Below are 16604 nucleotides of genomic sequence, written 5' to 3' on the forward strand. Positions count from 1 at the left end.
TGATGGGTCCTTGTGACCCCAGGCTGCCTTTAAATTCCCCCTTCATATTGATGTGGTTCCTTTTACCTGCTTCGTAGGTTGTGCTAGAAAATAGAGGTGGGTGGAGGTTGCCTTCAGTCTGTCCCCACAGTGCCCTGATGTCTGGTGCTGACTATCCACAGCGACATATTCAAGAAGTGGGGATGGAGGGAAGCTGCTGAGAAAGTAATCTCTGCCCGTAGAAACCAGCCCCACGTGCTGCTGAAGCCTCGTGACCGTCCTGTTTGTGTGATTATTATTGCTCCGGCAAATCAAATCATCTCACGGAGGCCTCTCTGCTTCTTATTGTGTGGCTTCCTTCCATAAAGTTGGGTCAAGATCCCAAATGCCAGGCCTTTCCCAGGTGGTGAAGCTGCTGGACTCTATTTTTACACAAAGGATCTGATCTTTGTCGTCAGTGGTTCTGCCGCTAGTCAGGGTTTTAAGGTTTTAACGGGGCTCATTTTCATACCTACCCCTCAGGGTGCTCATGGAATGTGGCACCCTGTCCACAGTTGTGGAGTCAGGAGCTAGGGCTTCCTACCCTGCCCTCTGCCGCACGACCTTGGGAAGCTTGTTGAATTGCACCTGAGACCTGAGACTGTGAGGGTGTTAAGGTCCTCCTCAGAACGGGCCCTCTGGACCCTCTCAGGGAGGATCTGGCCTATTTTTTATTTTTTTCTTCTTTTGTCTCATGGATTTGGGTGTCTCATGGATTTGGGTTGGTGACCTTAACCCCCTGGGTCCTGTGCACAGGGTGAGTGCTAGTCTCGGAGCCCAGATTCCCTGGCAGGCGGGCTTCAGCAGGGCCCTGGCAGACCCTGCAGTCTCTGGCAGTAGGCCCTCGGGAGGGTGCAGCCGTCCTGGGAGTGCCTAAGGGGCTTCAGGAAGACTGGAGCAGGAGAAGCCTGCAGGCCACCACTCCCTACCCATTGCTGACCTCTGCTGGGACCAGCAGATGGAAAAGGTCCCAGCAAAAGTTAGCAACGGGTAGGGAGGAGGAAGCCACCCCCAGGCTGATGGTGGGCCCAGTAGCCACAGTGTCAGTGTCCAAGAGTCTCCTGAAACAGGAGGGTTCCTGCCCTTCCTGCTCCAGAGCAGAAGGTCCTCACCTAGGCTGTGGACCCTAGGACGGTCTGATGGAGAGTCGCTTCTCAGCTCCAGTTACCTTGCTAAAGAAGTCCACTGCACTCTGATAGCCTCCTCAGTTAGTTCCTCGCTCTGAAGGCTTGTGACAAATCCCAGAGGCTGAGTTTCCTCAGGCCAAAAAACTGACTCAAGGATTTTACTAAAGCTTTAAACAGAATTACTGTGGTCAAACTCAGATCTAACTAAGACCATTCATTGTCTTTCCCTTGTCTGTCCTTTCCTCCTCCCTCCCTCCCTCCCCCCCCCTCCCTCTCTCTCTCTCTCTCTCTCTCTCTCTCTCTCTCTCTCTCTCTCTCTTTTTCTTTCTTTCTTTCTCTCTTTTTCTCTTTCTCTCTTTCTGTTTCTGTCTTTCTCTCTTCCTCTCTTTCTTCCTCTCTTCCTCCCTCCCTCCCTCCCTCCCTCCCTCCCTTCCTTCCTTCCTTCCTTCCTTCTTTCCTCCTCCCTCCCTCCCTCCCTCCCTCCCTCTCTCTCTCTCTCTCTCTCTCTCTCTCTCTCTCTCTCTCTCTCTCTCTCTCTTTCCATTGAACCCAGGGGTGTTTTACCACTGAGCCACATCCCCAGCTCTTAATTTTTTTTTTTTTATTTTTGAGACAAAGTCCCACTAAGTTGCTTAGAGCCTTACTGAGTTGCTGAGGCTGGCCTTGAACTTGTCAGCCTTGGTGTCACTGGGACTACAGGTGCTCCCCACTGTGCCTGGCACCCCCTGGGTGGGTGAAGGCTCAACCATTTCTTTTGTTATTTTTTATGCTTAGGTAAATGAACCTCAATCAATCTTTCCCTGTTTTTTTCTTAACAAGATAGTATTGGTTCTTTTATTCATTTATTTATTTATTTTAAGATTGACTATGGCACCTACAGTATTGACATTTGGTAGTTACATTTCACTCCACTTGCTTTGCTGAAGGTGCTGGGGATAGAGGGAGGGGTCCTGTATGTGAAAACAAGTGGTCTACCTTGAGATACTGAGACACACCCCGAGTCTTTTTATACTTTTTTGTGTGTGATGCTGGAAGTTGAGCTCAGGGCCTCTTGAGTTGCATGCCAGGCAAGAACAACACCACTGAGCCACATCCTCAGCCCTTTCTATTGTTTGTTTTGAGACAGGGTCTCTCTCACTTGCCCAGGATGGCCTTGGACTTGCTGGCCTTGGACTTGTCATCCTCTGGCCTTGGCCTCCTGGGTAGCAAGATTACAGGTGTGACCACCATATAGGTGCCCTTAAAGATGTTTGGAAAACATCCAGGTTCTCACTCAGGGCAGTGAATGAGCTTCCTATGGGAATAGTTTCTGTCCTGGATAAGGAATATTAGCAGTGGAGGCATTTAATTGTGAGGAAACAGAACAAAATAAAATAAAAAATAATGAAGATGAACTAACTCCAGCTCAAGAAAGTTTCTAGATCTCAGATGGAGCCAAGTGTTGGTAACAGTGGTTTCCTGCACTAAAGAGTTGAGAGGCCATCATTATTCACAATTAAGTTGTGTTTAACAGGAATTTTGTTCCCTCCGCATCTGAGGACCTGTCCTAGGTGTGTGGGGTTTGACAGGGAAGAGGCAAAACTAGTTGTGAGGTCAGAACAAAGGGCTAATACTCAGTTTTTTCTATCCAAGTGTATTATCTGTGATGGATACAGAAAGACCTCTGATACCATTTGTAAAGCACAGTCAGGGCAGTAGATGGTTCTGTTCTTCTTTTAAGTATATATATATATATATCATGCTGGGTGTGATGGTGCCTGCCTGGAATCCTACTGACTGAGAGGCTGAGTTAAGAAGATCACAAGTTTGCAACTTAGCAAGACCCTCAGCACTTAATGAGACCCTCAAAATAAAAAATAGAAAAGACTGGGAATGTAGGTCAGTGGCAAAGTACCCCTCAGTTCAAGCCCTAGTAATATGAATGAAAAAAAAGAAAAGAAAAGAAAAGAAAGAAACTAGCATGCTTTAAACCCAACTCTCCACTCGCCCGCCTCCCTGCATTCATTTCCTGTTGCTCTGTCCTGGGCCTCATAGTGTCACCTGGCGATTGGCTGAAGCCAGGCTGCTTTGTCTTGGTGAGCTCAGGGGTGCTGTGTGAGGAAGCCCCTCGTGTCAGGTCCATGAGCGGGGAGAGTGTGGGGGCTCAGGGGGCTGGGGAAGGAGAGCATGGGTCCCGCTCCTGGAGATGAGCTTGCCATGGTATCGAGTGTCATGGACCATGGGTAGATGAGGGCTCCTGGGCCCAATAGGGCTTGTGTTCAGCATCTGCAGGCCCCACTGTGGCCTCCTGGGACAGAGGCTCAGAGGACAGTGTGTTCTTGTTTGAAACCACCACAACTGGTAGATACTTGCAGGCAGCTCAGAGGGAAGGACCAGCGTCGCCTAATTGTTTTGCTATTACTGATGCTGATGATGCTGACAATTTAAAAGTAGCTAATTGTTTTCCTTCTTTTAGTCACACAGAAAAAATCACCACCTGGCAAGACCCCAGGAAGGCGATGAGTCAGCCCCTGAATCATATGAGCCTCCGCCCTGCCGTCACTTCCACACCAGTGCCTCAGAGTTCCATGGCCGCATCCCAGCCAAACCTGGGTAAGCCCCAGCTCCGACTCCTGCCGAGGGGGCTCTGCTGGCTCCAGGCCTCTTTGTGCCTTGTCTCTCTCTTCCCTCCTTGCTGCCCTTTCCTGCTGCCCGTCCCTCCTTTGTTTGGCCTCTTGGCCACATAGGTCGTGACTCTGCCTTAAGTTTGCACTAGAGTGTCCCTGTTGGGTCCTGTTTCCATTTAGACTAAGGCAGTGTCCCTTCCTGTGAACTGGGATCAGGGACACTGCATGCTATGTCTGACAGCAGGTGGGCCCTCCCAGGCCTTACCTGGTCAGGTCTCAGCATAGCCTCCAAGAGGTAACAGAATGCCCCTGTGTGGACAAGAGGACCCCCTGTCCTACAGCCTTCAGACTACAGAGCTGAGGGTGGAACCCTGCTCCCTACTGGTGCAGTTACCCATCACCTCATGTGCCCCGCGGGGAGGCTCACCTGTCACGTCAACCACAGTGTTTGGGTGTGTGACCTTTAGCCTCGAGAAGGGAATGGTCTCTGCTCTTTATATCCTGTGCACTGGACCCTAGGTCTGAGGAGTGCTCTGGCGGGCAGAAGTAGCCAAGGTTTTGGGTCAATTTTCCCTCCCTTCCTCCCGGGGCTTGAAAATAAAAAAGGGCCCTTAGATTGGTTTTGTAAAAAATGTTCTTAGACATTTCCATTTAAGATTAAATACTCAGATACTGCTTTATCCCTGGAGTAGTTAATGTAGGGGTGAAGAGTACCTCCTGCTGGATTTTCAGGAATGAATTGGATGAAAACGGCAGCATTATCCCCAGACCCCTTTTTCTCGAGATGCTCAGCCAGTGCATGTGAACTCAAATGGACGCACTCTCGTCCAGGAAGTCTGCACCTTTGTGCTAAAGTGTGCAGGTGTGCTTGTGTCCAAGAGCAGAGGCCTTGGACTCCCCTCTCCATGTGCCTTGTGTAAAGGGCAGATCAAGGAAAGTGGCCCAGTCCTGTGAGCAGGGGAAGAGCCACCTCTGCTAGACCTCTCATTTTTCTGAGGTTGGGGATATGGAGATAAGCTTCCCATGACTTATTTGTCCCAAATATGTATGTGCTCATGTAGAGCATATGCCAGTGTCACAAATACATCCCCCGTGCTGTGCTCAGTAGCCACACCTGTAATCCCAGCGACTGGGGCGGGGGCTGAAGCAGGAGGGTCACCCATTCAAAGCTAGTCTCAGCAATTTAGTGGGACCCTGTCTCAGAATGAAAACTAAAACAGCCATGGGTGTAGCTTTGTGGTAAAGCGCCCCTGGATTCAATCCCCTGTAAAATATCTATCTATCTATCACCAAGTAAATGAGTTTCCTAATTCCATCAGTCTTCAGCTTTCATTAAATATTCTAAAAATTGATTATTAAAGTTTTGACATCTTTCTCTAGTGCTGGGGTTTGAACTGGGCTTGTGTGTGCTCTAGCACTGCAGTGCATTCCCTGTCCTAGGTCTTACTTTGTTATCTCTTATAATTGAAAAAAATATCTCATGGGCATGATAAAAGACATTCCAACACTTCAAAGAAGTGTTCAAAAACTAGGTCTCCCTGCAGTCCCTGTCACCTCTGCCTGCCACTTCCTCAGCATGTACTGTTTTTGTGTGTGTTCACACTGTGCTGTTTACGTGTTCACACTGAGCTGGTGTCTCATGTTCTGCACTGTGTCTTGTCTTTCCACTTCTAGACTCATACATTTAGGGCTGCCTCCTCCTTGTTAAAAATTGCCTCATAGTCCAACATATGGATATGCTGCAATTAATATCCTTGACTAGCTCTGATCTAACGCACACTTAGGTTACCAGTAATCATTATGCTTGGTCATACTCTGCTCTATGCACTTACCTTAATCTTAAAAACTGTATGATAAACTGGATGTAGTTGCATGTGCTTATGGTCAGTTCCAGAGACTTGGGAGGCTGAGGCAGGGGGATCACAAATTTGAGGCCAGCCTGGGCAACTTACCAGAGACCATCTTAAAATAAAAGTGAAAAAGACTAGGGATGTAGCTCAGTGGTAGAGTGTCTTTGGGCTCAATCCCTATACTGCAAAACACATAAAAAACACCACCAACAAAAGACCCATAGGCAAACTAGTGAAGTGTCCCTAAAGAAGTTGTATCTGAACATTCTGAAACATATTTACCTGCGGCTGAGGGAAATACCTTACTTTACAGATTTCTAAGAAATTAGGGCAATAAGTTTCTTAAAACATGCAGTCTTGGGTTTTCCCAACGACATTGGAGTATAATATTGCCCATTTATAGAGTTAGTCTGTGGAGAGTCACAGATGTGTTCCAACGAGGGAAACATAATCAGGAACATCAAGCAGGTTCCAAAGACCAGGAGAAGAGTTAGAGTCACAATCCAATAGCAAATGATTTAGTCAGGACACTGCGTTCCAAGTTAAAAGCTCTGCCTGTGATTCATACTCACTATTATCATTCTTTAAAAATGACAAGATCAGGCCAGGTGTGATAGCACATGCCTATAATCCCTGCTGCTCAAGAGGCTGAGGCAGGAGGATCCCAAGTGCGAATCCAGTCTGGACAGCTTAGTGAGACCCTATTTCAAAATTTAAAAAGTGAAAAATGAACAGACTTGGTTGTAGCTCCAAGGTAGAGCACTCTGGGCTCAAGCCCCAGCATCGAAAAAAAAAAAAAAATCAGATCCTTTTCCTCCTCCTTATTCTTTAGTTTAGAACTTTGATACTTTTCAATGGAATGTAAGTGAACTTAAGTGATATGTCCCTTTTAATGTCTCCATAATGACACACACACACACACACACACACACACACACACACACACACACATATATATATATATATATATATATATATATATATATATGAAAATGATGTCAAAGTAAAGTTAATAGCATTGCTCTCAGGTGACAGAATTAGTACCTTTTTTATAGCTAACTATTATTTCTAGAGCTGTGATATAATTTGTAACATATATATTATAAATAAATCTCTTTATTGAAGCCTCTCATTTTTGGGGAGGGGAGTACTAAGAATTTAACACAGGGGCAATTTGCCACTGAGCCACATCCCAGCCCTTTTTAATGCTTTTCCTGAGACAGGATCTCACTTAGTTGCTTAGGGCCTTACTAAGGTATTGAGGCAGGTCTTGAACTTGGAGTCCTCCTGTCTCAGCCTTCTGAGTTGCTGGGATCGCAGGTGTGGCCACCACCTCTGCTAGACCCCTCATTTTTCCGTAGGTTGGGGATATGGAGATAAAGAGTCAGACTGTCCAAAAATGTGTCTTGGCTCTGCTAGTCACCAGCCTATGACCCTGTGAGGTCACAGAGTCGTACCTCAGTCTTCCCATATGTAGAGTGAGGATTATTAATATGTAAGGAAATTATGAGTTTATATCTGTAAAATGCTTAGAATTGTATGTGACACATAGTAAGCTAAAATAAGTACATTTTGTGTTTGTTTTGTGGTACTGGGGATGGAACCCAAGGGTGCATCTTTACCACTGGGCCACAGCCTACTTCTTTCCAGTTTTTATTTTTAGGCAGGGTCTCACTAAGTTGCCCAGGTTATCCTCAAACTTGTGATCCTCCTGCCTCAGCTTCCCAAATAGCTGGGATGACAAGCTTGTGTCACCACATGTGGCTAAATGAGGTGTTAATTCTTATTATCATCATCACTCTTTTTGGAAAGAATAGCTTTATTTTATGTTTTAGTTAACCATGGCATGTATATTTTCAGAGAATTTTGTTGTTCATTATAAAGGCTTTCAAGAAAAATATTTATTTTGGGCTGGTGAGACTGCAAAGTGCTCTGAGGAACACTCTGGTTACTTTCAGTGAGGATAGCGCCCTCTGGCGAGTAAACTCTCCCTCCCGCAAGAAGCTCCGTATCCTGGGCATCTTCCTAAGGGCTTTCCTCATGTCCCTGAAGAGTGGACTATAAATCCAGTGTGTCTTCTGTCCTAGGATTTTGTAAGAATAGACTGGCAGATTTGCTATGTGGTTGGATTCACTGAACTTTCAGATATCCAGGTGAAAACAAAATAGGCTCTAAAGGGGATAATAATAGTAGTAGTAGTAGTAGTAGTAGTAGTAGTAGTTTTTTCCCCACTTTCCTTCACATAGTCACTTCAGCTTGGTGTGGTTTCTAACTGAAATGTTAGTTTTTCTGCTTGCTGAATCGGGTAACTGTAAAGTTTGATTTTGTCTGAGTAGACCAGTGACCTTTAAGTCTGAATCCCCAGATGTTGCCTAGGAATGAAAGACAGAAAGACCTTGGGGGACTTCAGACTGTACAGAAGAGAGGTCACATTTGGGAGTCCCTGGGAAGCTAGTGTGTCCAGAGTGCTTACTTTTAAGTAAGTGACACAGCAAAAGGGCAGAATTCTGTGTATGTGCAAGTGTGAAAGGTGACTCTTTTTATCCAGAACACAAACCAGAAAGAATTTCAAGTAGGCTCTTTACCTTAATTACTATTGATTACTATTAATTATTATTACTGTTATTACTATTAATACCCCTATTAATTTTTAAAGGAAGAAAAAAAATGAAATGAGGGGAAGAGAAAGGATTGTCTACCCTGTTATGACCTGTGGATCAAGGGCCTGGGGAAAGTGGAGCCCACTCCTGAACTTGGTCCTTTATTAGGGTATGTAGGGACCTGGGAGTTGGGTGGAGGGCAGGGGTCTCCTTCATAAGTGGAGTCTCCTTCATAAGCACTTGGAGTCAGAACTCAGTTTCTCTTGGGTTAGATACTTATTACTTGGATTTGTTATTTACCTAATCTGAGGCTCATTTTCCTTGTCTATAAAGTAATGACAGTGGTACCTACCTGATAAAGTTGATAGCAGTAGGGAGGTTCCTGGCCTGGCCTATAGCAAGCGCCCAGAGATGTGTTCTTGCAACCCTTCCTGTGAGCTGTGGCAGACTTCCCTGTGTTCTAAGGGAGAGCCTCTGCGGTGCTCAGTTAGAAGGCAGTGGGGCTGCTGCTCCCTCAGGAAGACCCAGCCGCGGCAACGTCAATTTTACTGTTTGGGTACTTTTGCTTACAAATTGTGATACTAGTTGGTGCTGCAATGGAAAATAATCTTTAACCTCAGGCAGCAGTTCTGAGATGAAGGAAAGCGAGCTGGTGACCATCACATCCCTGTCAGACCCAGGGGCAGGAATCAGAGAGGCCGTCCAGCTTTTAAGTTCTGAGGGAAGAGGTATCCCCTGCTGCAAGTGAGACATGTGTCAGCATGCAGATACCAAAATCACAAAGCAACATAAAATGCCCCGTATTCTAAAGTGTTTTTACCAAGGGAACATGACATGCAGTTTTTTGGCCTTTTTGGTGATAATCCTGGCGGTCATAAAGCTTACTGCACGGGCTCTGGTCGCACATTAACAGAACTTATGGTTGGCCTGAGGCTCCAACCTGGGTTGCCAGTGTCCTCCAGACAGTCTGGGAAAAATAAAGACCACATAACAACTTCTCCAGACTGCCAGCCCTGGCCACTCCAGAAACTTGGTGAAGTGCAGCCAGGATTCTTAATACTGCAGGAATTAAAAAAAAAAAAATTCACACACACACACACACACACACACACACACACACACCCCCTTTGAAGTTGTGCCATCCACCAGCTCAGAGCCCAAGCCATCCAGGTCTGAGTCTCCATCTGTACTCAGATTATAAACACATGTACCATTTTTTTTCCCCCTAGGGCATGCTTTTCAAGACAAGATGGAAAATCTTGTCTGTGCTCAGCCTGCTAAATTGACTCATTCTGCCTTCTACAAAATGTACAAAGGCCCTTAAAAACATTTTATCAAAAGCAAATAAAATAGCTAAGGGATTCCACAGCCTGGTGTTGCCTGAAGCAGGTAGAGAAGGATCCTTAAAGTTCAAAGTCAGACTAGGGATCTTGTTTCCCTTTGTCTATTTCTTTTATTTCTAATAAACAAATATTAAATTCATTTAACATGTGATGTTTGATGACTTCAGGACTATGTGGTGATGACATTGTTGTAAGTCCCACATTCACTTTTGCTTAGAGAAACAAATCAACATCACGGCCTAACACTTCTCAAGAGCTACATTAGAAAATTTTGCTTATTGGTAAACTTAATCCACTCTGTGCTCACCGTTAAGGGTTCTGTCCTAAAACTGTCCCCTCAGGATCTAATTTATAGGCTTGGGATTCACTGAACTCTTAAGTCCATTTTTCTAGAACCAAAACATACATTCAACAAAAAATTTCGGGCCATGCACAGTGATGTATGCCTGTAATCCAGTGGTTCAGGAGGCTGAGGCAGGAGGATCACAAGTTCAAAGCTAGACTCAGCAACTTAGCGAGGCCCTAAGCAACTTAGCAAGGCCCTAAGCAATTTAGCAAGGCCATAGGCAATTTATGGAGACCCTGTCTCAAAATAAAAAATAAAAAGGGCTGGGGATGTGGCTCAGTGGTTAAGCGCCCCTGGGTTCAATCCCTGCCTGTTCCTCCTCCAAAAGTTTGAGAGTAGAGATATATTTTTTTTCAGTTTAAACTTTATTACTAACTTCTTTTTTGAGTGTCACAGAAACTCCAAAAGAAAACAAGAAATCAGAGGAGTGGTTTCAAGGTAGTAATCAAAATGTACTTGAGATTGGCAAAATTTAGTAAATGATTTACCTAGAATAGAACTTGTCACCACTTTAATCCCAAAGATGATTTCACCCATTACAACATTGTTCTTCCTTTTGCAATGCACTTGTTTGATTCTACAACCTAAGTCTTGAGGGCACAGATTTTTCTCTGTTTTGTTCTTTCTTCTATAACCAGTCCCTCACGGAGATTTGTGTGTGTGTGCTGCTGTGATTGTACCACTGAGCTATGTCACCAGTCCTTTTTAATTTTTTGTTTTGAGAGTGTCTTGCTAAGCTCCTGGGACTGGCCTTGAACTTGTGATCCTCCTGCCTGTCAGCCTCCCAGGTCTGGGATTACAGGCATACAACCGTGTCGGACCAGAGATTCTTGGTACATAATTGAAAAAAATAAATGGCAAATTTTGTCATTTATATATTTTGAAAATCTCTGGTATCAAAACTGGTAAAAGATGATGTGTGATGTTTATGGTTGCCTTAATTATGTGGAGGCAGCAGAGGGAAGGGAATATTCTTTCTGATCAAATTTACATGGTAGATCATGGAAGACATATCTGGCTGCAGTAATTCTTCTGGATTGGATGTTCTCATCATTTTTTTGAACTCTGTGGTTTATGCAGCATTACCCTAAACATTTTACCAGGAGGGTGGAGGTGGGGAATGCTGGTAGAACTGCTGTGGTGGAAAGTGTGTTTATGGGGGGTCGAGAGCTAGTGGGCACAGGAAGAGGGGAAAGGGTTCCTGTTCTTACAGGGTTTTCCTTAATTGGGGTTTCCTTGATTGGAAAAGAAGTAAGAGTTTTCTAAACACTATAGAAAAATCACTATTTTTTTTTCTTAAATAGATTTGAGGAAGCTATTGTCTGTTGTCAAAATTCACTCAGTTCCACATTGAAGACTACTTTTCTTTGGGGCTTCCAGAAACCTTTCTTTTAAGACTTTTAAAAAGTATGTGAAATGGCTGAGCATGGTGGCACACACCTGTAATCCCACAACTCGGCAAGCTGAGGCAGGAGGATCACAAGTTCAAGGCCAGCCTGGGCAATTTAGCGAGACACTGTCTCAAAATTTAAAAAAGAGCAGGAAAGGGGGCTGTGGCTGTGGCTTAGTGGCAGAGCACTTGCCCAGCATGTTGGAGGCACTGGGTTTGATCCTTAGCATTGCATAAAAAATAAATAAATAAAATAAAGATATGGTGTTCACCTACAACTAAAAAAAATAAAAAATAAAAAAAGCAGGAAAGAAGGAGAAAGAAAGATAGGGAATTATGTGAGTTGGGGCTTTAAAAGATTCTTCAACTTTCTATTATTCATTTGATGATTTACTGTGGTGCTGGAGGTAGAACCTGAGGCTTTGAACGTGCCGGGCAAAGGCTCTCCACTGAGTAGCACCCCAGGTTGTTTTAGGCTTTTCTTATGTGTGATAAGTGGGATATGATATTTAATAAAGAAATAAACCTTGTATTTTCCTGAGTATATTACAGTTATCTTAATGTAGGATAACTTTATCTAGATCAGTTTTCTTTTAATGTATTAACATTAGATGATGAAGACATAAATTTTCTTAATGCAAAATTTAGGTAGAACATCTCCTCTTCCACAAGCAGTATTAAGACCCATGAGATGTTTGCTATAGCAATATTCAAAATATTCTCCAAGATAAAATTCCCTCAGTATGCTAGATGAACACTTGGGGTATTGTGTATACAGAGATGTGTAGCCAGTAGCTAAATACATGCCTACAGTATGAAAATAAATACAGCAGAAACCAGCAGTATAAGGATCACAGTTGGACGCGCAGCAAGCGCCTCCTTACAGCAGTCCAGTCTCGTCCAGCGGGCAGGATGGTTTATGCTGTGATGATGATTTTGGTTTTTACCAAAGGTTGCTTAGAGCCTCCTTTCCCACACATGAAGCTTCTTGAGGACAGGGACATGCTCTCATGGAGTGCCTCATGCAGCACAGGCGTACCACATTGCAGAATAAACTTATTAAGCGGCTCGGTTATGTATTTTTAAATGTTAGTAGTGATTAGATTTAGGCCTTTGACTTATGGGCAATTTCTCCTGTTTTCTTTGCAATGTGGTTATTTTACTTTTATATTAAACAAAAAGACAAAAATAATATAAAATAAAATAAAGGAGACCCACTTGTTACCTTGAGCTTCCCATGGTGGGAGGAGAATAGGGTGTTGGGAAGTAGCTCCAGGCCCTGAGCGGAGTCCAGGTAAGACCAGGAGTTCTCAGGCCTCTGCAGTGGACTGAGTCTGCCTAGGGCCAGTTGCTCACTGGTCTCTACTCTGGTTTCTCCTAGTGTGGTCCAGTTGGATTCTACTAGTTGCATTTCTTGGCGCATGTGTTAGACATGCATCTCTAGAATCTGGTACCTGTTACTCCCCAAATATCAACCCCAGGCTGCTGCTGGGAGAGGTGGCACTGGAGTCACCACTGGGAACTCTGCATGGAGGGTATGGGGTGGGGTCTGAGAAGGTCCTGTTTTCAAGAGCCCTGAAGATCCAGAGCATCAGCCAGGTGCAGGACCCTCAGGAGGACTGTGTATTGTAGCCCTGTGACTGGAGAAGGCCATTGCGATGAAAGCAGGAAACCCACTCAGACACACAGTTCTGACACTGCTGCAGAGACCCTGGAATCGGCTCTCCCACGTTTGGAAGGACTGTGTCTGAAGCCCTCATGCGTTCATGGCATTGGCTTCGTCATCTTGGCACTTAGTGCAGTGTGCATACGAGCTTTGGGTGAGTGAATGCTGAAGCCTCTTTCCAGAGAGTTCTGACCCTCATCATACCCAGTAAGCTTCAAAAAGCAAGGGAACAAGTTACTGCTCAGGATTAGATTACTGAGCAGTATGCTTGCAATTCCCTGGGTCAACGTGTGAGCCTGTCTTCGGCTCTGTGTGCTGCTGTGGGCCTGAGCCAGGTGGCTACAACCTGTCCCTGGAGAGGAGCACAGCCTCTGGGAAGGAGTCAGGCTGAGCTCTGATTCAGTCCTTTCTTTGTTGCACCACCTTAATTTATTTCTGTCTCTTTAATGAAGTGTAATCTCATCACCGTTCATGCTATGGATCTCTGCTGGGAATTCAAAAAGTAAATTGATGTTTCAGTTCTACCTGCTGGCTGGCTCCAGCAATTGGCCCCAGGAGCATCCCTGCTCTGTGGGACCTACGTGGTTAGAGGTCTTGGGGTTCGGGATGGCTTGCCATCCAGCCCCTTGTCCCAGATTGGTAAGTGCTGAGTGACACTCTGATATTCTCTTTGATCTCTGCTGAGAAGCCCCTGGTGATCATCACCCCCAGCCAGGTATCAGCTGATTGATTTTTTCTTTCTTTCTGGAAGTCTAAATTTATTCCCTGGGTGTTTTGCAGTTGCTGGTGGTCAGGGACAGCTGTTCTCTGCTTTACTGGAATACTCCTCTGTGATGAAGGCAGCCAATGATACCATGTGAGAGGGCAAGAGAACAGAAGTCTTTTCTCCTTAAATGCTAAAAAGTGGAAGAACATACCTCTCCCTGGTTAAAAGAAACACAAACAAACAAAAATGGGCAGGGGGAAATAAAAAAGACCCCAAGTGAATTCAAGGCAACAAGATTCAAGAATGCTATTTTTTTCTTCATGTCATGTAATTGCTATTAGGTCATTATGAATAATGTTATTCAGCCAAAAAAGAAAAGAAAAATTTTACTATAATTTTACCGTTCAAGATTATACTAGCATTTTCTCATATTTGACTTTTTTTTTAATATAGACCTAAACAAAAAAAGCTGGGAAATTCTCTACATTCACTGTGTGTGTGTGTGTGTGTGTGTGTGTGTGTGTGTGTGTGTGTGTCTGTGCTGGGGCCATTTATTTATTTACTGGTACTGGGAATTGAACCCAGGAATGCTCTACTACCCAGGCCTTCTTATTTTTTGAGACAGAGTCTTGCACAGTTGCAGAGGCTGCCTCCCTCAAACTTGAGTCCTCCTGTCTCCCTGGTGGCTGGGATTATAGGCATGTGCCTAAACTCCCATCTGTGGCCTACCTTTTAAATTTATTGTATCATGAGCTTCTTTCCACATTAGTGAATATTTTTTAGTAATATTTTTTTATGAGCTGCTTTTTAGTAACTTAAGCGTATGGCAAAAACATTCAAATAGTTCCAAAGGGTATTCACGAATGGTCTGTCCCTTGGCCCCCAGGACCCCCAGCCCTTTGCTCCTCTGACAGACAGCACTGCTAGCAGCTTCCTGACTGCTGGAGCTGTTCTACATATGCATGCACACATGGATAGAGATGTCTTTTTCAAACCTAACATACCATAGAGAGCTTTCTAAATCAGTAATTACTGATTTATTAATCTTTTTCAGCTTATATAATAATTCTACTCTGTTGGTGTACCATATACTTTAAGCAGTCCCTGGTGCTAAATATTTAGTCCCCCCCCCCCCGCATTGTACCCTATTATTGAACAATGCTTGCCCTAAGGTTCTTGTGCCATAGGCTGTTTGTGTCTAGTATAATTTTGTCAAATAGAATTCTTGAGAGTATATTCTTTTAAAGTTTAACCGTGTTACTCCATTTTTTTCCTAAAAGGTTATACCAGTCACATCCCTACCAATAAAGTACTTCTTTCCCCATATATTGGTCAGTAAAGTCATTATCAAAATTTTTAGTCCTTACAATTTGGATAGATAGATATAAGCTAGGTTCTAATTGTCTTAATTTTTTTAATGTTATGAATGAACTTAGACATGTTCCTTTGTTTACAAATCTTTATTTCATGTTAATGGCTGCAGTGTTCCTTGTGTAATTTATTTAATTAATTGCAAAACCAGTGCAATAATTTATTTAACTATTTCAGTTGAGAGACATAGGTTGATTCTACTTTTTTTATCTATTTAAATAATGTTGTAATACATATTTTGGTTCATTTTTTGTATCTACCTTTAATTTTTTCATTTTCCAGTTTCTTTGGGCTTTTCATTTGTGAGTAAAATATAAATATTCCTTTTTTAAAAAGTATAAATTTGAAGTACAAATTTGAAGATCCATTGTGTGTTGGGAGGTGATTTGTTTGGGGTGATGCTTTCTTTTTAAAAAAAAAAATGGTTTAAAATTGCCATGAAAGCATACTTTTAAGCAGCCCTGCTTCCCACGGGCCTTGTGTATCAGCATGTGTGTGCACGTGCTTCCACTGAGCCGCTCCTGGGGAACTGGAAGGCAGCTGGCTTCCGGCAGGCGTGCATGGCTGTCCACATCATCGTCTTCCCTGCCCTCCTCAGTATTATGTTTCTCAGACACCCGTGAAGGAGCGAGTTGTGCGTTTTGAATTTTGCCAAGATTTAAATATTTGCAGAGATAGAAAGAAAGTGAAAGAAATAAAGGAAGGAAGGAAGGAAGGAGGGAAGTGTCTCCTCAAAGATCAATAATGCTACAGGACAGTGGCCTGCAGACAACGCCACTTCTCTGGACCTGCGAAAGAATTTTCCATCTCCAGGGGGTTTGGAGTCTGTGCCACATAAAACTCACTTGTTTTTAAGTATGTCACATTTTATTTTGAAATAATCTTAAACTTCAGAAAAGTTTCAAAAAGATATATAGAATTCCAGTCTATCCTTTGCCCAGATCTACCTTCATTGGACATAATGTACTTGCAAAGAAAGACACGTTTATTTCTCTCTCCCTCTCTCTGTGTCCCCCCTCCCCCTCCCTGGTCTTTCTCTCCTCCTCTACCCCTCCCTCCCCCTCCCCTCCCCCTCTCCTCCCCCTCCCTCTTTCTTCCCCTCTCCCCCCAGCCTGTCTCCCCGTCTCTCCCCCTCCTGCTCTCTGTGTATACTTTTTTTCCTGAACTACATAAGATGAAGTTGTAAACATCACACTACTTTACCCTTACACATGTCAAGCTGTGTTTTCTAAAGGGACGTGCTCTTACATAAGCACGATGCAGATATAAAAGTCAGGAAATTTAGTATTGTTACAGTACTATTATCTAAGGCACAGTCCATATTTGAAATGTCTTCAGTTCCCTGATAATGCCCTTTATGGATGTTTTTGTTTCTGGCCCAGAATCTAATTGAAGATCATGCATTGCATTTAGTTGTCTTATCTTCTAAATTTTCTTTCTTTCCTTCTTTTTCTTGGTGCAGGGATCAAACTCAAATGCTCTTATCACTGAGCCCGCCCCCTTTCCTTAATTGATCTTAACCTGTAGTAATTCCTCAGCCCTTTGTTTCTGCACTTTAACATTTTAGAGGAGCATAGATCT

General features: G+C 43.8%; 1 protein-coding gene across 1 annotated transcript in view; it reads left to right on the top strand.

Annotated features, from left to right (window-relative positions):
- The window catches only part of LOC308652898 (WW domain-containing transcription regulator protein 1), a 123418-nt gene that overhangs the window by 66163 nt on the left and 40651 nt on the right, over positions 1-16604 (top strand). The window contains exon 3 of the mRNA XM_081301029.1: positions 3601-3737. Coding sequence (XP_081157155.1) covers positions 3601-3737 — 137 coding nt within the window. The remainder of the gene's footprint in view (positions 1-3600; positions 3738-16604) is intronic.

Source organism: Spermophilus citellus (genome assembly GCF_964194105.1).
Source record: "Spermophilus citellus genome assembly, chromosome: 7".
In the NCBI taxonomy this organism is placed as follows: domain Eukaryota; kingdom Metazoa; phylum Chordata; class Mammalia; order Rodentia; family Sciuridae; genus Spermophilus; species Spermophilus citellus.